This window comes from Malaclemys terrapin, chromosome 7, assembly GCF_027887155.1.
Source record: "Malaclemys terrapin pileata isolate rMalTer1 chromosome 7, rMalTer1.hap1, whole genome shotgun sequence".
Lineage (NCBI taxonomy): Eukaryota > Metazoa > Chordata > Testudines > Emydidae > Malaclemys > Malaclemys terrapin.
In genome coordinates this window covers 55,454,022-55,476,118 of record NC_071511.1, presented here as the reverse complement: position 1 = coordinate 55,476,118, position 22,097 = coordinate 55,454,022, and the positions used below count along the sequence as shown (strand labels likewise).

Here is a 22,097-nt window from a genome sequence, read left to right as displayed (position 1 = left end):
GAAACTCATGGTTGCACCTGCACTGTGGAGTGACAACCTCAGTGTCTAGGATTGCCAAAATGAACCTTTTCCCTACCACTAAATTCACACAAAATTGTTATTGTTATTACTATTACTATTGTTAACAGATTTAAAGTAAAGGCTCAAAGCTTCCAAAAGCTATTTTCTACTAAATAACTGAAAAGTCTGAAATTTTGCCATCCAACATATCCCTTAAAGTCAATGCAAAAGTAATGATCATAGCAGATGGACTTTGTTTTGGAAAAATCAACAGAGTAAACTGCACTGACTGGACAGAAGAGGCACAGGCAAGAGATGACAAAAAGGATTTAAAACCACATATCAGTGTTAATACAAATACACACATATGACATCATCATGGGATGCAATGGAGTTGTGAGCATCACCGATCCAGCACCCAAAGTCAGACCACAGAAGCTCAGAACTGAAGAGCATTTCATTTTAGAGGGAATGTGCCTCTCCCACAATGCACATAAAGACTGTAAATTTTTCAAGCCATGAATTCTAACAGCATTGAACAGTCATCACCATTGACTGGTTCCCCAGTGACTGATCTGCTTCCCCAGGAGGAACTGAATACCTGCTCATAGGTCAGACACTGGTCAGTCAGGATCTCCAGGAGAGGGGCTGCATTGCTGTCTCTTCTCTTGAACATCTCCCGAACAATAGACAGCAGGTTCCAGATCCCCTCAGGCTCTCTCCCTCTCAGGGGACGCAGGAGACATGCCCACTCGGCAGCGGCTGGTGGCTCCGTGGAGGAGAGGTACATAGAGTTCACATCACTGAGAGAGTGAAAGGGGAGGGAGTACAGGAATGAAGACAAGACAGAGCACAGCAGCACAAAAATAGATTCTGGGCCATCAAATATTTGCAGCTTGAGAAGGGCTTTGACAAATGTGTATCACTTAAGAGTAAGCATACAGGAGTCAGACAGGAACAGGCAAGTTATATATATACACACGTTGTGAAAAGACTAAATGAGTGCTAGAGAGGGTTTTTATCTACTGAGACTCAACATTGCAACAGACATGCACAGACAGAGAACATTACCTGGGAGAGTGACCCCACAATTAAGCATCCTTAGTTTCATGGCACGATGCTCACTTATACACCATACAGTCCATGTAGAAGCAAAGGAGAGCACTCCCATGGACTCTGAGTCCATGTTCCGCAACCCTTTGTAGGCAGGGATACAGTCCTTACTCTGAAGATGATGCAGTTTACCTGAAGACAACAGGAGAGGGCCCACAGAATTTGTGAAGGGTTTTCTTTATGTTGTCACTTAAAGTAGATTCATCCAGGTACCAGGTGCTTTGGTCTGAGGCTGAGGGACCAGCAGTGGGATCTTGAGAAAGAACATACACAGTTTGCAGGTGTCGGAGAGATGCAGTCTACACCCCACAACCCAAGAGATTGCAGGCCGCATATAAGCAATGCACCTTAGCTTCATCCCTTCCAGAAAGCAACAGTCTCAGAACTGTTCATGGGGCCTGGAAACATATTGCAGTCATTGCACAATGGGTTAATGGAAAATATCTTCCATTGAAAATAGCCAAGCTGTGCAGTATCTAAAGATTCCACACCATGCCTTCTCATCAGTCTGCAGCACCAGCAGTTCCCTCCAGCAACTCTGTTTACACATATACTTATCCCCTTTCCTTGTCTTCCCACAGCAATCTCAGGAGCAGTGTCCCAGTAATTCAGTAACATCACCCAAGGGAGAAATATCTGCTCCCATCTTTGAGGCAAATAACAGAGAATCAGATCAGATAAAAACTATCCAAATTACCTGGGGCTCCACACACTGTGTTGATGGCAGTGGATTGAGATGATAACAGCTCATCCAGTAGGCGCTGAGCAGTAGGAAGAATCTAAAACACAAGAGAAGCATGTTGAACGTGACTTGAAAGTAAATCTGCATGTCTTGCCTTGTCATAACAAACCAAGAAGCTACTCTGATTTTCATTATTGTTACTGAGGAACTGTTGGCTTGTCAGAGCAGTTTAAAAACACTTAAATACAGGTTACCCTTTAAGGCTCCTTTCCTTGTTTTCAACCCAGAGGTTCCTGAATGCCGGACACGTGTAATAGCCCTTTTAAAAAACAGGAGAGTGGAGGGAACGCCATGTGCTATTGCTGATACCATAGTATAACCCTAGTCATTCCACTTTTTCACCTTTCTTCTTTTTAATGTAAACCTTTATGCAAAGTTTGCATCATAGAATTTGCATCCTAACAGGTAAACCAAAGCAACACGGAAAGGAGTGGCTGATCAAACCTTCTGGGGGAGAGTGGGAGACAGCAGTAAAATTCTAAGCTTCTCTTTTGAGTGGCTGCAGTTGAGATGTCACCACCACCATTTTCTTGTAACCACTATATATGGTTCCATTTCTTATCCCCAACTCGTTCCCTAAGAAGCTGAATAGCACTGTCTCCAGGTGATTTGGAGCTTTAAATTCTAGGTTTAGTCCAGCCTTCCTAGGAGCCACAATGCAGGGAGGAAGGCTGGCTTTCCTGATTTTCAAACTAGTACAGAGCTGCAGTCTTGGATCCATTTGTTACCAGGATTCATGCTCACAATAAACACAATGGATTATGAAGATAACTCAGACTTAAGAGTGATACAACAGAGGGTCAAAGACAGGCCTCCTCTCTCAACCCACCCCCACTTTGCATAGCAAAATGCTGGGGTAAAGGTGATCGTGTACATGAGACTAAAGCATAAAATACTCACTGCACACCCTCCTACATAGTCAGAAATTTGTGAACAATATGGGCCAATCTTCACTTATAAACAAACTGAAGGAAAACAATACCCAGAACTGTTCAGTGGGGACATTTTGTGTCTATGAGGCACCTGGAGAAACATGCTAGGCATTAGGCGCCTCTTGCAGCTTTCCCATTACTATATTTTGCAAGATGCAGAGAGGTGAGAAATCCAAGAGGTGAGAGATCACTTGCTAAGACCACCTCACACATTGAAGGCTGCAGCACTGAGGAATTGCAGCAGGAAGGGAATACTCACTACACGCAACAAGTGCCTGAGGGAGCAATACCTCAGCAAAACAAACTTGTGTGCTTAATTGAAATAGGGAGACTGTGTTCCCCAGTGCAAGAAGCCCTCGGAAGGAGAACTGGGTAACAAATTACAAATGCTCGACATCAGGGCTCTCTCTTTTCACAGCATAGACATCATCTTCAGAGAGATTATCTCAAGAACTCTACCTGTTACATTCATGCTCCAGTTGACCACTTCTCTTCCACATTAGTGAGTAAATAGCTTCCCTGTGGCAATATTTCATCAGCTGGAAATAAGGAGAAAAAGCCACCTCATGTGACACTCCAGCTCTCCGTGGACCACCAGTGGTTCACAGAACCGATGTTTTATATCATATACACAAAGTCCTCACTAGCATCCACATTCAAGACACCTTGATCCCCAACACTCTGGGGGCTGTGGGATGAGTTTGGGGCATTCCCTCCCTTATTGAAGGCCCTTTGGGAAGTGAAAATGATCCAAGATTCTATTAAACAGATTAAGATAGATTTTCCAATAAAGCCTAAAACTTTCCTGTTGGGCAACATCCCATCAGATCATCTGGTAAAATGGCAATAATTTAATCATCCAGCTGTTCCTGGGGTCACAGCGGGCATGCACTATTGGAGGAGATGATACACCTTCCATTATACCAACCAGACAGCTCATTCATTGCTAAGGAACAACTGACAGCAGCACTACTCATGTTTCAGGATGCCTTTTTCTAATCACTGCCCAAATACCTAAATCCACAAAATCGGGAGGGAGGCGAGAAAGGCTGGTTCTCTTACATACTCCAGCAGGAAGAAATGTAACTGTTTGTGGTTCACGGTCTATCTACAGCAAAGGGACAGTACCTGTATGTTATTGTCTTTACATTGATGTGATTGCTCTATTTTTTGCTCGTAAGCAGTTTAATACTTTTGGTGGTTGGGGTCTTACTTACATTGTTCTTATTAAAGTTCCATGAGTTACTAAAGGTGCTTTGTGCACATTTTGAGTGTCCTAACCCCTAGTGGAAATAAGCTGTGCACCCACTGTGCACTGAATGCACATACATTCAAAAATAGAGGAAGCAGGGGGACTGAGAGGCTTTTCCAGGTTAGCAACCCTTACTCTCAGTTCAAACTTTTCAAGACCTCCTTACATTTACTATAAAAGTAAGAATAAAAAAATATATCACCAACAACAATAAACCTATGTAATTTGCGTGCGTTTCAAGAGGCAGACAGACAACACTTGGCCTTGAAGGGTAAGGGTGTGTGTGGGAGTGAGATTTTCTTTGCCAGCTGTGCTAAAATTTTCAACCCTTCTCAGCTCCTGACCCACTGGTTAAGAAATACCAGCTTACGTAAAAACCTTACATCTCATCCTCGCTGGTTTGAATGCAGCCCAGGCTAGTAGAGACCAAAAGTTATTACGATCCAATGACTGTTCAGCAGCCTGTGTGAAAGTACTGTGTTATCCGCATCACAAAGCCCATCATAGTTGTCTCTCTGCTTTGCAAGCCTCAGCAGAGATGGCAAGATTGAACAGCTCAGAATCAGAAACTGAACTATCCTTTCACCCTTACAGGTGAAGTGGTCTCTTTAGATTAGGGCTGAAACACTGGTGAGGCAGGGTGGGGAATCCTTCACTGCCGTTGGCCATGCTGTATATGTTCTGTAGACAGTTCTCAGGGCTGTCAAATCAGGCAGCTTTCATCAGCACTAAATTCATACACAATAAAGAGGCAACAAACACTGAATTGTACTTTGAACACTATGCCCTTCCCCCTTGTTAATTTATTTTGTTTTGGCAGATGTATGATCTTCATAACCAAGAGCTACGCACCTGTTTATGCCCATGTGACATCCAATTTCTTGAGATGACTAAGCATCACTCTCCTCTCCCCTTTTAGGGCTCAATTCTAATCCTTTACCGGACAACAAATAACTATTAAACCATGTGGTAAACAACAAAAGAAAGCCTCCCCAGTTATTAGAAAGTGATCACATACAGTTATTAGAAAGTGATCACATACAGTAATTGGCTGTTTGGGAAGGAAAATATTACACACAGAGATCAAAGCAACCCAGGAGGATCTCAGTTTAACAGGGTTCCATTGGTATAGGATTGTCTCCACTTACCTGTTGTGGAAGTTCACTGATCAGGTACTGAGCAAATTTCTGTAGCTGATCTCTCTGCAGCCGAGACAAGGACTCTGAAACAGGTGCTCGCAAGCATACTGCAGATGCCTGGAGAGAGAGGAGAGGAGATGTAAGAATACTATTGTCAACAAGTCAGACAGAACTAAGCCCTGTCCACCAGATGATTGAATCAGTGCTAGTAACAGCCATGTTTAAGCACAGGTGTTTCCAGCACGGTCCTAACACAGGTTCCTGGCTCTATGTGGATATGGATTTTTCTTGTAATCATGTAAGATAATGCTGTAGCCTAAATTCAAACCATCTATGGCTTGGTTATATAGACCTGTTTTTAAGAAAAGGATCCTTGTCATGGAAATTCTGCTAACAGCTGTGCATAAGCTCTGTTGTTGCTAGTAGTTGCACAAACACTGGCAGAGAATTCACAAACAAACCTCTAAAACAGGCCATTATTTTTTAGCTTTTGGCAAAGGAAACAGCTCTGTGGATCACCACTCATTCCACTTACACTGTTAGATGCTTATTCGTTCTAATTCTAAATTCAGTTTCTCTTCATTAGAGGCTTTTAAAAAAATATATTAGAGACAGCAAAAGCCAATTCTATAAATTCTTTCACTGTGCAGAACAAGATCTCCCAGCAGAAGCCACCTAAATGTAAACTGGAATAAAGCAAGAGCATTTCAATGAGTAAGATAGCATTGATAATTGGTTTAGTTCTGAATCTGAGTATGTCTGCATATAGCAATACCCTTTACATGCAGCTTCCTGTTTGCACTCAGTGTATGCAAACAACACAATATTCTCAATAATAAGCAAAGCCTTTCTGGTGGGAGAGATGCTGGTTTGCTTTTGTCACACAGGGGGCTCCAAACCTTCTTTTACCTAATGCTGTGAATCAGGAAAGCTGCTGCCTACTCTCAGCCTCCCGCACCAACTTTTCAATGGAGAAACCATTTCAGAGCAGAAATTGGGTTTAAAATACTCAGCTGCCACCTGGAGACTAAAGGCAGCAAGTATCAGTTTAAGCTTATGATGATTATCCATTGTGAAATACCACTGATAAACTATTAGTGAATTTCAACAGGTAATTAGCATCTATTTATGTATTCAGAGGGCCTGGGATTGATTAAAAACCACTATGGACCGTAATTGCTCCATGGCAATGCAGAATCTTCTTTTCCTTTCCACAATCAAATCCCTCCTTAAAATGTATTTCTGCAAAGCTTCTCAAAAACAATCCACTAAGCAGATAAATCTGCAACAAAAGACTAGACCCTCCACGTGTATATTTTGTGTGTCTTAATATTATATTCTGGCCGTTTTCAACTGGAGCACCTTGGGGCAAGGAGTGCCTCTTCACTAGGTTTGTACATTGCCATGCATATGGCTGGCACTAATAAAAAAATCAAGACTCGCACTTTGGGTGTCAGATTGGTAGGTAGCAGACACCCTACCCACAGCATGTTAAATGAGTGAGTGCATACGAAGACCAAGATTGACTGAAATGCAACTCAGGATGATTGAACAGCACAATAGCTTTCAAATCCCAAGAAATCCCATGCTTGTAAAGACTTCCAGCACAAGATTTACTCCACTGCTGACCCTTGCAGGTTGAAGGAAGAAACATTAGGGAAACATTAAATAGGGCAGAGTGGGATATCTTATCTAATCACAGTGGGATGTACAGTATCAACTTTAGAGTCAAACTGTGAATGCATAGGGCCTGCATTACCATACAAAGACTCCAGTCTCAAAAGCTGCATGACTCACAACTGTCATGCCATTAGATAAGGAACAGTCAAGAATAACTTCACTAGAGAGAACTAAGCAGGGATCACATTATGGAGCTTCTATCCAAAGCCCCTATGTCATTACAGGAAGATACGTAGAAAATGACAGAATTGTATTTAAAGGCCTACGTTGTGTATCCGGAAGAGACAGAGGGCCACGACATGGGCACACCACTTGGCCCCGGCTCCACAGGTACAGCTGCACGAAGTGATCCTGCATCGATCAAACATCACTGCCACGTTGTATGCACCTTTTGGTGGCACCATCTGCGGAGGTACCACTGTGGCACTCAGGTGGAAACCTGTTGGAGAATAGGCCAAAGTTACTGTCCCATGCGCATCAGTGTGTGACACTGTGCAGAATGGAAAGGAACACTTGTGCATGTGCACTTTAACATTGTACTTTAATGTTAAACAGTAAAGTTCTTCTGATTATTAGAACAGCAATCACACTGGGACAGCAATTTAAGTCAAGTCTCCAGCACTGGGCTCTTCCCATTTGGCTGATGTCAGATGTATATCACATTTTAGAAGCAAGCCATCTACACCTTGAAAGAGATTCAGAAATACCAGTTTTAATCTAAAATGTTAATCTATAGTCAAGGAAAGCCATGCAAGTTTGCACGAAAAATTGTGGAACCTTTATCAGCGGAGATGTTCAAGGCTAGACTAGATACCTGCATTAGGCATGGTTTAGGATGACTTAATTCAGTCCTGCTATATTGAAGATGAATCGGCTAGATGAACCCTCAGATGCTACTGCCAAACCAAATGATTCTAAGAAAAAACTTCTAACCAGATCAACTTTCAGAATGCTGAAATGAGTAAAATAGGGCAGCTCTTTGTTATGCATGAGCACCTGTTAGCACTTATTCCACTACAGAAACCACCAACAAGCTAGGAATTATTGCTCCAGAAGGAGTAAAGGTAAGTCCATGCCTTTTGTATTTTGTGATTTTGTAGATATCCTATTTTTATAACTTGTATTCTCTGGCACTAAAGCATCTTCTTGTATGAAACTAAAATAAATGGTAAAGAGAAATTCCAGTGACCCTTTTAAAAAGAAACCAATCCAATTATTCCATGAGAAAACATTTAATTCCTTCTATTACATATTTACTAGGGATGTCAAGCAATTTAAAAAATTAATCGCAATTAATTGTGCGATTAATCGCATTGTTAAACAATAATAGAATTATTTAAACATTTTTTGATGTTTTCTACATTTTCAAATATATTGATTTCAATTACAACACAGAATACAAAGTGTACAGTGCTCACTTTATATTTATTTTTGCTTACAAATATTTGCACTGTAAAAAACAAAAAAAATAGTATTTTTCAATTCACCTAATACAAAGTACTGTAGTGTAATCTCTATCATGAAAGTTGAACTTACAAACGTAGAATTAGATACAAAAAAATAACTGCATTCACAAATAAAACAATGTAAAACTTTAGAGCCTACAAGTCCACTCAGTCCTATTTCTTGTTCAGCCAATCGCTCAGACAAACAAGTTCGTTTACATTTGCAGAAGATAATGCTGCCTGCTTCTTGTTCAGAATGTCACCTGAAAGTGAGAACAGACGTTCACATGGCACTGTTGCAAGATATTTACATGTCAGATGCGCTAAAGATTCATATGTCCCTTCATGCTTCAACCACCATTCCAGAGGACATGCTTCCATACTGATGATGGGCTCTGTTCGATTACAATCCAAAGCACTGCGGACCGATGCATGTTCCTTTTCATCATCTAAGTCTGATGCCATCAGCAGAAGGTTGATTTTCTTTTTTGGTGGTTCGGGTTCTGTAGTTTCCGCATTGGAGTGTTGCTCTTTTAAGACTTCTGACAGCATGCACCTCACCTCATCCCTCTCAGATTTTGGAAGGTACTTCAGATTCTTAAACCTTGGGTCGAGTGCTGTAGCTATCTTTAGAAATCTCACTTTGGTACCTTCTTTGCATTTTGTGAAATCTGCAGTGAAAATGTTCTTAAAAGGAACAACATGTGCCGAGTCATCATCCTAGACTGCCATAACATGAAATATATGGCAGAATGTGGGCAAAAAAGAGCCAGAGACATACAATTCTCCCCTCCAAGTAGTTCAGTCACAAATTTAATTAATGCATTATTTTTTTAACAAGCGTCATCAGCATGGAAGCATGTCCTCTGGAATGGTGGTTGACGCATGAAGGGACATACGAATGTTTAGCATATCTGGCACATAAATACCTTGCAATGCCAGCTACAAAAATCCCATGGGGATTCTCACTTTATGGTGACATTGTAAATGTAGGCAGCAGTATCTCCCGTAAATGTAAACAAACTTGTTTGTCTGAGCGATTGGCTGAACAAGAAGTAGGACCGAGTGGACTTGTAGGCTCTAAAGTTTTACAATGTTTTGTTTTTGAGTGCAGTTATGTAACAAAAAAAATCTACATTTGTAAATTGCACTTTCACAACAAAGAGATTACACTACAGTACTTGTATGAGGTGAATTGAAAAATACTATTTCTTTTATCATTTTTACAGTGCAAATATTTGTAATCAAAAATAATATAAAGTGAGCACTGTACACTTTGTATTCTGTGTTGTAATAGAAATCAATATATTTGAAAATGTAGAAAACATCCAAAAAATTTAATACATTTAATTGGTATTCTATTGTTTAACAGTGTGATTAAACTGCGATTAATCGCGATTCATTTTTTTGAGTTAATTGTGTGAGTTAACTGCAATTAATCAACAGCCCTAATATTTACGTTCAGGAAGGCTGGAAAAACCTCACTGACCCTTGGCTTCAGGAATAACTACTACATACAGTGCATACACATTCTCTTCATAAGGCAACTTCCTCTACAAATACTGGTTACTCACTGAGATATTTTAAATGCCAGGAGCAGGAAAAAGCTAACAAAGCATGCCAATCCTTTTCAAAAGTCTCTGTCATCTGGACATATCCCTTTTTAGCAATGAATATCAGTCCCAACTCCTTTAATGTAGCCTCAATTAAATTCCTCAGACTTGGTATCTGTGCTCTTTTCTGCTGGACCACCTCCAAAATAATAATATTCTACCTTGGAGACTCCGACACACTCACTGCCCTGGGATGACAAAAAATTGTATTTTTGGACAGGTATGTAAAATTGTTCTCCCAGAAGCATCACAGTCAGGGTGGGCAAGCAGACCGCACACCCAGGCTACTGAAATTTTATAATGATTTACAAGACTGCTATAATCACTGCACACAATATTCTCTAACAATTCATATACAGTGTAAGTACCAAGCAAGAGGTACTAATCTCTATGCTAATACAAACTTGCTAGTACCTTGTTTATATCTTTTTTATTGCTGCTGTGCACTGGGATTCAAATCCTCCTCCTGATCTGCGTGATTAGTGCATTTGAATGTCACCCAATCACTAAAGTGGCAGAAAAATGTGGAACAAAATCAAAATGAAAGGAAGCATTCACCACAAAATTACTGCTCATCACCAGCTACAGGTCTAATTTATGCTCTACATTTGGATGCTACAGCTCAAATAGTCTCTTCACTACTCTAGGAAATATATCAGGGGAGACAACAAAAATTAAGCATGTCACAAGTCTGAGCTGCAGCAATACTCAGCTTATGCATGCTAGGAGAGCCATCAGAAGAATTCCAGAGAACAAGGGCGGATGGACAAGCTGACACCTTCATGTCAAGAGCTTGTAGTGACATTTTGTGTGTATATGAAGAAAGATCACTTACAGAAGTTTGGGGAGGGGAGAATGGTTCTAATAGCAAAGGAGGAGGAAAGTCCTTTAGTATCTTCAACATTCAATAGCCATTGTACCCAGCCGTTTGCTTAGAAGATCACACTGCATCATAATTGCGATTTCTCCCCTCTGTGCTGGAAAGCATGGGGAGAAGCATGCCCACTGCACACCTGGTTGAGCTGGTCACCTTTTAGAAGGCTATAGAAACACAAAGAACTGTCTCTCTCCCTCTCGCTCTCCACTTTACCCCTATATTTGTCAATATGCCATTTTTCTACACATCCCCAGAAGAGCACATTACAAGGAGCTATATACTCATATACATTCATAACTTCCAAAATCAGGTACAAGAAACTGGAGGTTATCTGCCATCCCTGCAAAAATGCAATGGCTCCAGAAAGCTAGTTATGAGGGAAAGTGCGTAAGTGTTCAGTCAACAAGTATGAAGATCATGTGGCATTTTTTGAGTTTGACACCAAAGAGGATCATTATGAATATCTAAACACCAAACCCTCGAGTTTCTTTCAAATTTGACAGCTAAGAAGAAGGCGTGATCCTCACTGGCAGAACACTCCACACTAATGTTTCTTAGCTCTATCTAAGGCATCTTAACCCAGACCACTAGAGTTATTAAACTGATGTCTTATGTATATAGCGTCTATTCCTTCACAATAAAGTTGCCATTTTGCTGACTGGTGTTGCTGAGGTTCTATTTGTCCCATAGACTCAAGTCAGAAAGGCAGAAGTTTGGAAAGTTACAAGCAAGTGAAAACAGGATTAGAAAGGAAGCATTTATGCCACCTAGCAGTCAGTGCTGCTGTCATTACTGCATTATGAATGTCTCTCTTTACAAGCAAAATGAGGTGAACAGACTGCTTTCAAGTATGTGTTTTTTTTCATCTTGTAACATGGCAACAATGGGAAGTGCCACTATGAATATGATAAATATGTTGTGTGGGAAGGTAACTCCTTTGTCTCACCAGACTTAGCACTTCCCCCTCTGGCCATGGCGGGCCTGGGGTAAATCAGCCCCACTCTGGGCAGTGTTTGTCTTCCCTCTTCTGTGCTCCTTTGGCCGTATTTTCAGGGTAGGCCTCGGGGTCGGCCTACGTGGTGATCCGCCACGCAACAAAAAGGAAACTGTCTCACAAACACAAAAACAAAGGGGATACCTTTCCCTGCCTTGTCAGTGGGGCAGGGTGTTGTCCTGTTGCTTGCCTAGGGGTGTCAGTCCTTCCCCCTAGCAGACACTCAGGTTTGGTTTCCTCTATGGGAAGGAGCACAGCCTCTCATCCTGGAGAAGCCTATTTCCCTGCTGCCAATAGCCTGTATCTCTCTCTCTCTCCCACATCTGCTCTCACCAGAGGAGGTGTTTTAAAAGGTCTCAGGCAGCTCTTAATTGGATTCAGGTGTCCCTAAACTGAGGTAACCCCTTCTCAGCTTGTAGGAAAAGGGGCCTTTAACATTCTAGGGCTAACATTACCTCAAGCGGGTCTTACAGGAGGGTGTTCCCTGCCCACCCCACCCCCCGGGCCCTCTGGTCCTTTTCCTCTGGCCCCTGTCCCATAAGCCCCCTCCTGTCCGTCCCCACCTGTATGCCTCAAGCCGGCTGCACGACCTGCAACCGGTTTGCTTCAGAACTGCACCAAGGGCACATCTGTACATGCTCATGCTCCATACTCTCCATTGCCTCACTCTCGTGTCCTGCCCCGACACTAAGTGACGGAACCTGTTGCCACATAGTTAGGGTGAGGAACCCCGTTGGGCCAGCCTGTATTCTAACCTACTCCCATGGCCCATGGGGATATCAGCTGGCGGCTCCTTCACAGAGTTGTGAAAATGGGCATGTACCTGGTGCGGTTCACCTCCATCCCTGACGCCTGTCCCTTTTGCAGCATGAGGGAGACCCTGAACATGCCTATCTTGAATGCGCCAGGTTACAGCCCCTATTCTGGCTTCTCCTGGACCTCCTTTTAGGTTTTTGGCTACACTTCTCCCCCCCACCTCTTTATATACACACACTCTATCTGTGGCCCCACAAAGTTGCAGGACCTGCTCGTCAACCTCCTCTTCGCGATGGCTGAAGTGGCTATCTATAAAACCAGGGAGAGAATGTTGGCTGAGGGAGTTCTCTACAACTGTGGGGCCTATTTCCTGTCCTCCCTGCGTTCATGTCTCCAGGCAGAGTTCCTCTGGGCAGCATCCGCTGGCTTCCTTGACACCTTTGAGGAACCGTGGGCACTGTCCGGGATTCTCTGCTTGGTGTCCTCTTTTGGGTCACTAGTTTTGACCCTTTGACCCTCACACCCGTCCTTGTTATTTTTCTGTTGCCCACCATAATTATTTGAGCCCCGGGTTCAGTGGATGCTCCCCATAGGCTGCTCTCTACCTCCTGCAACCTAATATGAGCATCTTCTTGCAGCCCTCTGGCCTGACTTTGTCACAGTTGTTAGATGTGTGGTGAGCTCTCTAAATGATCTAAAAATCAAAAAGGAATCATGCCAAAAGTAGAAACATGGATGGATTGCTAAGGAGGATACAAAAGAATAGCACAAGCATATAGGGACAAAATCAGAAAAACTAAGGCAAAAAAGGAGTTACATCTAGCAAGGGACATAAAAGGCCATAAAAGTAGTTCTTTAAATGCATTAGGAGCAAGAGAAAGAGGAAGGAAAGCATAGGTCCTCTACTTGGTCAGGAAGGAGAGCTAATAATTGATGACATCAAGATGGCTGAGGTGTTTAATACCTTCGCCAAAAGGGTCAATGGTGACCAGATACTCAACACAATAAATATTACTCGCTAGTGGGAGGGAACACAAGACAAAATAGGGAAAATAGGGAAAAAACAAGTTAAAGAATATTTAGCTATGTTAGATGTGTTCAAGTCAGCAGGGCCTGATAAAATTCATCCTAGGATACTTAAGGAACTAGCTGAAGCCATCTCAGAACTGTTAGTAATTTCTTTGAGAACTCAAGGAGGATGGATGAAGTCTCAGAGGACTGGAGAAGGGCAAATAGAAAACCTATCTTTAAAGAAAGGAACAAAGAGGACCCAGGGAATTATAGATTGGTCAGCTTAATTCTGATACATAGAAAGATACTGGAACAAATTAATAAACAATCCATAAGCACCTAGAGGATAATAGGGTTATAAGGAATGATCGGCATGGGTTTGTCAAGAACAAATCATGCCAAACCAATCTAATTTCCTTCTTTGACAAGGTTACTGGCCTACTGGATAGGAAGTAAGCAATACAGTTGATGTATCTTGATTTTAGTGAGGCTTTAAGGTGGGTGCATAACTGGTTGAAAGAGGCCCAGTTGCATATAGAGATGAAAAGTCCCTTTACTTTATCTTATGCAGTTTGCCGTCCCCCTTTCCCCTTTTTTTAAAGCCTCCCCATCCTCCTCCACTGGCCCAGTTGTATGATTTTTACTGGCCTTTGTTAATTTTACATTAAGAACATAAGAATGGCCATACTAGTCAGACCAATGGTTGACTGTGTGCTGTGTGCTTCCTTTGTTTTAAACCTGCTGCCTATTTATTTCATCGAGTGACCCTAGTTGTTATGTTATGACTAAGTGAAGGAATAAATAACACTTGCCTATTTCTTCTCCACAGCATTCGTGATTTTATATACTTCTATATCTCCCCCACCCTCCGTCATCTCCCTTCTATGCTGAATGGTGCTAGTCTTTCTAATCTCTCCTCATATAGAAACTGTTCCATACTCCTACTCATTTTTGTTGCCCTTCTCTGCCCTTTTCCAATTCTAACTTTTTTTTGAGAGAGAGGCAACCAGAATGGCATGCAGTATTCAAGGAGTGGGCCTACCATGCATTTATATAGTGGCATTATATTTTCTGTTTTATTATCCATCCCTTTCCTAAAGGTTCCCAACATTGCTCTACACTTCCCTGTTGCCCTTTTATTACTAGAACAAGTTTTGATGGTAGCCTCCACACCAGGGCCGCCTAGAGCGGGTTCGGGCCCCAGTGAAAAAATTTGTCGGGCCCCCCAGCAAGGGCAGACTGGGGGGAAGCTGGGCCCCCTTCCGGACCGCCAGGCCCCAGTAAGGCAACGAGAGGGGGGAAGCCGGGACCCGGTAATCTGTACCGGCTTTCCTCCACACACACCCTCGTCGGCCCTGCTCCCCACATTAAATACTTTGTCTTTTTCTGTTGTTAGTTTCCCAGGCATTACTGAATTTCAGCCAATTTCATTTTAACACATTCTGCATTTCTTCGAAGTCCAATAGCTACTGTACGGCTCTTTCTTCAGGTCCCTGTCAGCATTTTAGTCCTGATATCAGTGGTTTGTAAGTGCTCTCAAACTTCAACTGAATCATATTTGGCTCGATTCCACTGATTAGCTCGAGATTAGTCACTGACCTGGTTGATAGCCCATATTCTGCGAATATGAGGAAGCATTGCCTCCTTCCCCAGAGCTCCAACTATTGTTATTACAGTCAGTCTTGGACTAGTTGAAATCCCTTAGGAGTGCTGAGCAGTGGCATTTTTACAGGCTGCCTCTATATGCAAAAAACATTGTGATCTACCTTCCAACTTGCCCATGAGGTCTATAGCAGCAGAGGGCCATTAGGGGCCGTTACAATGCCTTTAGGCTGCTAATGGCATCAGGTCTATAAATCTCTTCCAATCCTGCCCGTGCTATTGAGCAATTTATCTAGTGTCTCACAGAAACCGTGGCATGGATGTAGACTAGCTAACAGACTCAACCCAGACAAGTCTGAGTAATGCTTACAGGATAGAGGAAACAATCAGGGGAAATGGTGGAAATTATGTCACCTCCCTGATCAATGGGAGCCACCTTCACTGACCCTGTATCAGTCCATTACTAAGACCCCTGAAGTTGTCCTTGGTTCCGTTAAAACTTCATGCACGTAAGAGATTCTTCCCATGTGGGCTGCACTAAGTGGACATTCCCTAGAATCCTGCCAGATGCCTTGGTCGTTTTCTCAAATCCCTCTTCCTTGCTTCAACACCCAAGGGGCTGTTTGCCATTCTGCTCTGAGTCAGACATCTCAAAGACCATTTTCTTTTCCCCTGCTTTGTGGCTCCCTTTCAATAGCTTGTCAGGCTGATGGTCCTCTGCTTCTTAATCTGTTCATTTCACATCCATCCAGGGCAAAGCATCTGTCAGCAATGGTGAGATTGAACAGCTCCATACAAATTTCCCTTCCTTGTTGCCACCTTCTCCCATCTTCCGCCTCTATATCACATGCATTCAGCTTCCCCAGTTTCTCAACATCTTCAGCAGATGTGTGAGCCGCTGTAAGTCTTCCTGCAGCTTACATTTCATGCATGTGTAGCCCCCTCCTGATTTTGCTCGTCTTCCAGAAACAGCAACACTAAGGGAATGTCTACTTTCCAATCAGAGGTGTAACTGCATGTGTAGGCACAGCAGCAATGAAACCAGGGAAGTACACATTTTACAAACCTGCGTGGAACTTGGGGAAATGTACTCAAGCGGCTAGTCCATGCTGCCAAGGCTTCATTGCTATCATCATTCGAGCTAGCTAGAGCAAAGGCAGCTCACAAATGTCTACAGTGCTAGACTCAAACCTCTGATTACATTGTAAATATTCCCTTGGTCGTCTGCATCTGAGTGTTTTAGTTCTTTCATTTGCCATTCTAAAGTCCTTATTTCTCCTAATTTCATCCAGTCTAAAATCAGTCTGTGGCCAACTAACTTGATATTCCTTCTTGTCTTGCCTATAAAGAGGAGGGTTATGGTAATTTTTTCCTAGTAAAGAAATGCAACAAATAAGGATTTGCCTTACAGTAACAAGCAGAAGAACAAGATGAGCATAGAGGGGGATGAAAACCAGATTTCCTTCCCCTCTTGTAGTACAATTACATACATACAGCCCTCACCTGCATACAAGGATTCATCAGAATTGCACATTTCTTCTCTGCAATACACTTATTTTACTAGCAGCATGAATTTCATCCTGCCATTAGAAAGCCAGATTATATATTAAGTTACTGATAAAGAAGTAGAATATCATGGAGACAAATGCATTTTATGAAACTTCCCCAAGAGATGCTCAGATCTAATTTCAGGGAAGTGCCTGCTTTTCACTCAGTTTTCCACCTGGACTAATGGGGCTCCAAGAAGCAAAGTAACTTGTCCAGAACTCTAACGCAAAGAAGTGCATGGCTCAGCAGGGAGTTTAACCCAGGATGCTTCTTGTTACTGGTCCTCTGTTGTAGGCTTTAAACTACAGGAGTCCTTGGGAAAAGAAGGCTCATCTTAAGGCTCTGGTCATACCATTATTCCTTTGTCTGAGATTATAAAATACCTATAGGAGCTCAGATGCAGCATTCTTACCTATCTGCAGAGGGTCTTTGACAGCCCGCATCCGGAACAGCTGCTCCCCCCGCTGGAACTCATCCGCACTGCCATTTGCCAGGCAGGAGTACAACCTAAGCAAAGCAAACATAGTTCCCTTTCAAACACAATCTTCACTGGAAAAAAGCAGAGTTGCATCCCATTCCCAACCTACGGGAGCACTAAGTGTTCACTGCTTTGAATTCATAAGGATAGTTTTAGCCAAGAGACATGAAAGGGTGAAAACTGAAATTTGGAGAATTTGTTTAATTGGTTATTTGGGTAGGTGAGGCATAAGAGATGAGTGACTGCAGTAAAGAGTTCTGCCTCCATAGCACCATAGAGGGAAGATCCATTGTAAGTGGCTCTGTGGTTCTGTATGAGAGAGACAGAGACAGATGCATCATTTAGAAACAGAGTCCAGCTGATGCACCATCAGACCTGGTCATCAGTCTTCCATAGTTGTTGTTCTTTATCTTTTGGTTTTGCTAGGGATTTGGGGTGAGTGGGTAGGAATGTTATTTGATCCCCTCGTCTCGAAAATCTGAAGTTCGTATTTTAAGGTTTGGGAAGCAATTTAATATTGAACACATCTGAAAAAATATTTGGTTCACAAACTATATGAGCAATTCAAATTAAGCTTTAGATTAAAATTTTAAGATTTTGTTAACGGAATTCTTTACAAAATGTCAAGAGCACTTTGCCTCACTTAAACTACATTCATAGAAAATTAAATTTAAAGGGAAATTTATGAACTATTGTTTGTACAGTGCTTTGATCCTGTAAAGAGGCATATATATTTTTATGCAGGCTTAACGCAAATCGACTACACAGATTTTATTTTAAACTTAAAAAAATTCAGCTGGGATGAAGGATGAGAAATTCATTCTTGCTTCACTTTTAAAGTGGGGTCCATCCTTTTCGGTCATTTTTCTCTAACACCTTATCTACAAAAATCATTAATCGCTGTCTAACTGATCCTGTGAGTAATCACTGACATTTCTAGACATTTTACCAGAGATGGCAAGTCATTACCAGAGGCAATTTTTTCCCAGGGAAAATCATGGTTTTTACCTCTTTGGGAAAAACTAGTTAGTCACAGTTTAAGGCATTTTCTATGTTAAAAACTGTTTAGTTAATGAACACCACATTATACTTAGTTTTAGTTACATATTCAAATTGTGGTTACACAAGGCAGCAGTTTCGCAGATTAATTTAGGATTGTACAAATAAAAATAAAACTGCAGTGGGAGCAATATTAATACACAAGTTATACATGTCATGATTCACATTTCAGTATTTAATCATATATAAACAAAAGTCAAAAACATTCGATTGTATGAAAACCACAGTACAGAGTTGTAGGCTTGAAGTATTAATCAATCAGAAGCATGCAGAGTTGCAGATTATCAGTCCAGGTCCATTTGGGCACACAGCATTCTTTAGCATTCTTTGATGTAGTGGATAGACCGAGTCTATTCCTTAGTTTTGAATGGATGTATCCAAAGTTTGAAAAAAATTGTTCTATGCTTGCTGGACACTAAGCAATTCGCCCCCTCTCCCCCCCCTCCCCCCCCCCCCCCCCACTTTCCTGGTTCAAACTGGGTTTAAGCAGGTATTTATCGTACCCTGACCTAAACCAGTTTTTCCCCAGGAAATTGCTAACCCTGCATGTTACCATACAGGCTTTGAAGTTAAACCTTCTTCAGAGACTCAGATTAGCTTTACAGGCCCTTTTTCAGTTCCCAGTGTCACTGGTTCCAAATATGTACCATGACTACAGATTCCTTTTTAAGAGACAGTCACCAAAATGCTTAATGAGATTTGCTATCATTGCACCCATTAGGCAAGTTATTGGATGTTTTTTACGGTCATCACATAAGGAAACTAGCTGCCTGTATTCCTCTACAGCTCTACTGTGCACATCTGGGACTCCTCCTCCTGTAGGGACCTTCCCCTGCCCGTGAGAAATGTTTACTCTCATCTAAATAGTGAAAGGGGGCCCCTTTCTAAAGGAACTCCTGGAGCACTGCTTTACTAGAGGGTTCTGGCTGCACACTGAATGCACACGCTCGCATCCCACAACTGGAGAGATTTACGGGAAATTCCTGAAGAACCACCCGATAGTCAAAATTGCAAAAGAACCGAAAGCAGAAAGATTATTGATCAAATAACCACTGATATATTTGAAACCATGTAAGAAATCAAACCACTTCTCTGGTCCACCACCCAGGAGTTCAGAACCTTTCCAATTCTTGAACTGCTATGACTAAGGGTACGTCTACACAACTAGCAGAAGTGAGTCTCAAAGCCTGGATCTACAGACTTGGGCTCACACTACAGTGTGTCAACATTCAGGCTTGGGCTGGAGCTTGGACTATGATGGGCTTCAGAGTCCAAGCTCCAGACCAAGCCACAACATCTACACAACTGTTTTTAGCGCCGGAGTGCAAGCCCAAGTCTTAGTCTCACTGCACCCTGAAAGACCGCCATAGGAATTCATGTCTTTCAGAATTTCAGATCTGTTAAATCCTGCCTCTTCAGCAACAGATTCAAACTAGGGAAAAAACCACACAAAATGTGCCTAAGATGCAGGCATTAGAATCGTACCAAGAGAGTGAGAGACCCCAATTTGATCCAGGACTCTCCTGTATTGAGATCAATTTGTTTCAGAGCACAAATGCGACCAGAACAGAATATATTACCTGATGTCCTCCTCGTTCTCTGGGAAGCTCCAGAAGGCAATCCGAAGCTGCAGCTGTTCAGGTACGGGGGGGTAGACTTTCTCCACTACCTCGAATGGAATGTGAAACGCCACCTGCTTTGCAGACAGTTCCACCAGTGGAATCACCAAACCATCTAACAGGACAAGCAATATTAGATACAATTACCCATAGATAGAGCCAAACTAATCAGAGGCTGAAAACAGAAGGAATGAAGCTACTCCTCTTATTTCTCTCCTTCAATTGGGTTTAGATACAAGGGAGTGGCAGCATAAGACTTTTCTGGAGAGTCACCTGCCAATCCAATGTCTGTTCCCAGTCCCAGGGCACAGGAGTTGCACACTCTTGTGAACCCACCTGCTTGTGTGTGGAGAGTTCTGTTGGCCCAATAAGGCTTCAATGACCCAGATGTTTTGTTACCTAGGTGTGCTGAATCATGCCAGACTTTTTATTGAAAAGGTAACAAATTATGTCACATATTTCTGTTCAAACCCTGTGGGGAGTTAGGCTTTTTTTTCCATTTACTAGATGAGAAATTGCATGTTTTCATTCTAGTATAACCCCAAAAACTGCACAAGCCCTCTCTGCTAATTCTGAATCAGTTTAACATACCCAAGGCTGCAGAGACTTCACTAATTATACTGGTGGACACACCTGGCTACGATAGTCAGTGCTATAAAGGGATGCAGATTTTTATTTTAATGTCTGGGGTTCCCCCCACAGGCTCTTCAATGGCCCCAATGAATCCTAATAAGAGGGTTAGTTTTTTCATATCTAAAAATGCCAATAAGCGAAAACATCTTCCCTTCCATCCCCAGAAACTTTAAAATGGAGGAAGGATGAGCTTGTGGCTAAAGCAAAGGAAGGGGAGTCAGGAGACCAAGGTTCTAATCCCAGTTTTGTCAGTCTGTTACCTTGGGCTAATCTTACTTTCCCCAACTATAAAATGGACATATTATTTCCTAATTTACAGGAGCTCTGCAAGGCTAAATTGAAATCTGTAAAGTACTCATAGTTCCACATACTCCAGGAGCCTTACTATTGCATGATACATGTGTCTCATGGTAACCAGAAAGAAGAAACTTTCCAAGGGATTCAGCTGCAATACTCTGCCATCTCATGCTCCCCCTTTCCAGAAAATTGGTAAGGAAAAACTGAATTATGATAGGATTTTGTTTATTCCACACAAAATACCACCAATTGTGACTGGTATTAACTGCAGATACACAGACATTAAGTAGGCACTACTGTAGAGTGCTCACTTTATATTAATATTTTTATTACAAATATTTGCACTGTAAAAAAGATGACAAAGTCAAAGCATGAAGGGGCATATGAATATTTAGCTTATCTGGCACGTAAATACCTTGCAATGCCAGCTACCACAGTGCCATGCGAATGCCCGTTCTCCCTTTCAGGTGACAGCGTAAATAAGACTCAGGCAGCAGTATCTCCCGTAAATGTAAACCAAGTTGTTTGTCTTAGTGTTTGGCTGAACAAGAAGCAGGACTGAGTGGACTTGTAGGCTTTTTTTAAGTTGCAGTTACGGTAAAAAAATTCTACATTTGTAAGTTGCACTTTCATGATACAGTAAAGAGATTGCACTACAGTACTTGTGAACTGAAAAATACTACTACTTTTGTTTCTTTTTCACAGTGCAAATATTTTTAATAAAAATAATATAAAGTGAGCACTCTACACTTTGTATTCTGTTTGTAATTGAAATCAATATATTTGCAAATGAAGAAAACATACACAAGTATTTATAATAAATTTAAACTGGTATTTTATTATTGTTTAACAGTATGATTAAAACTGTGACTAATCATAATCAATTTTTTAATCAAGTTAATTTGTTTTGAGTTAATCACTTGAGTTAACTGTGATTAATTGACAGCCCTAATAGATACACATCAGTGTATGGTTTTAGTCCTTTCACTGCCACCTCTCTTTAGATTGTTCATTCTTAAGTGAAGGGGCACAGTGCCTCTGCACACATCTATCTAGCACCCAGCGCAATGGAACCCTGATCCTGACTGGGAGCACTTTGTGCTGGGGTAATACAAATATTAAATAATTACCCAAGAACAGAAGTGCCTTATGAAGGGGACGAACCATGCAGTCAGATACATTTTATATATGCAGCCCATACATTTTTTAGCTATCGGACAAAGGGAATCTGATCCCACAACTACTCAGAGTAGCAGAGATCCAGCCTACCCTGCACTCTGGAAACTGCAGCCCTGGGCCCTAAAACC

At 41.9% G+C, this 22,097-nt stretch overlaps 1 protein-coding gene across 3 annotated transcripts in view; it reads right to left on the bottom strand.

Moving 5' to 3' along the window:
• ZSWIM8 (zinc finger SWIM-type containing 8) overlaps nucleotides 1–22,097 on the bottom strand; it is a 121,200-nt gene that overhangs the window by 41,905 nt on the left and 57,198 nt on the right. For 2 of the 3 annotated variants that reach the window (XM_054033779.1, XM_054033780.1), the window contains exons 2-8: nucleotides 19,822–19,975; nucleotides 17,117–17,211; nucleotides 7,125–7,297; nucleotides 5,188–5,295; nucleotides 1,811–1,892; nucleotides 1,246–1,366; nucleotides 602–803 (exon numbers count right to left, since the gene is read on the bottom strand). In XM_054033779.1, coding sequence (XP_053889754.1) covers nucleotides 602–803; nucleotides 1,246–1,366; nucleotides 1,811–1,892; nucleotides 5,188–5,295; nucleotides 7,125–7,297; nucleotides 17,117–17,211; nucleotides 19,822–19,975 — 935 coding nt within the window. Of the gene's footprint in view, nucleotides 1–601; nucleotides 804–1,071; nucleotides 1,183–1,245; nucleotides 1,367–1,810; nucleotides 1,893–5,187; nucleotides 5,296–7,124; nucleotides 7,298–17,116; nucleotides 17,212–19,821; nucleotides 19,976–22,097 lie in introns of those variants that run through there. The other variant, XM_054033781.1, reaches the window with a different exon arrangement.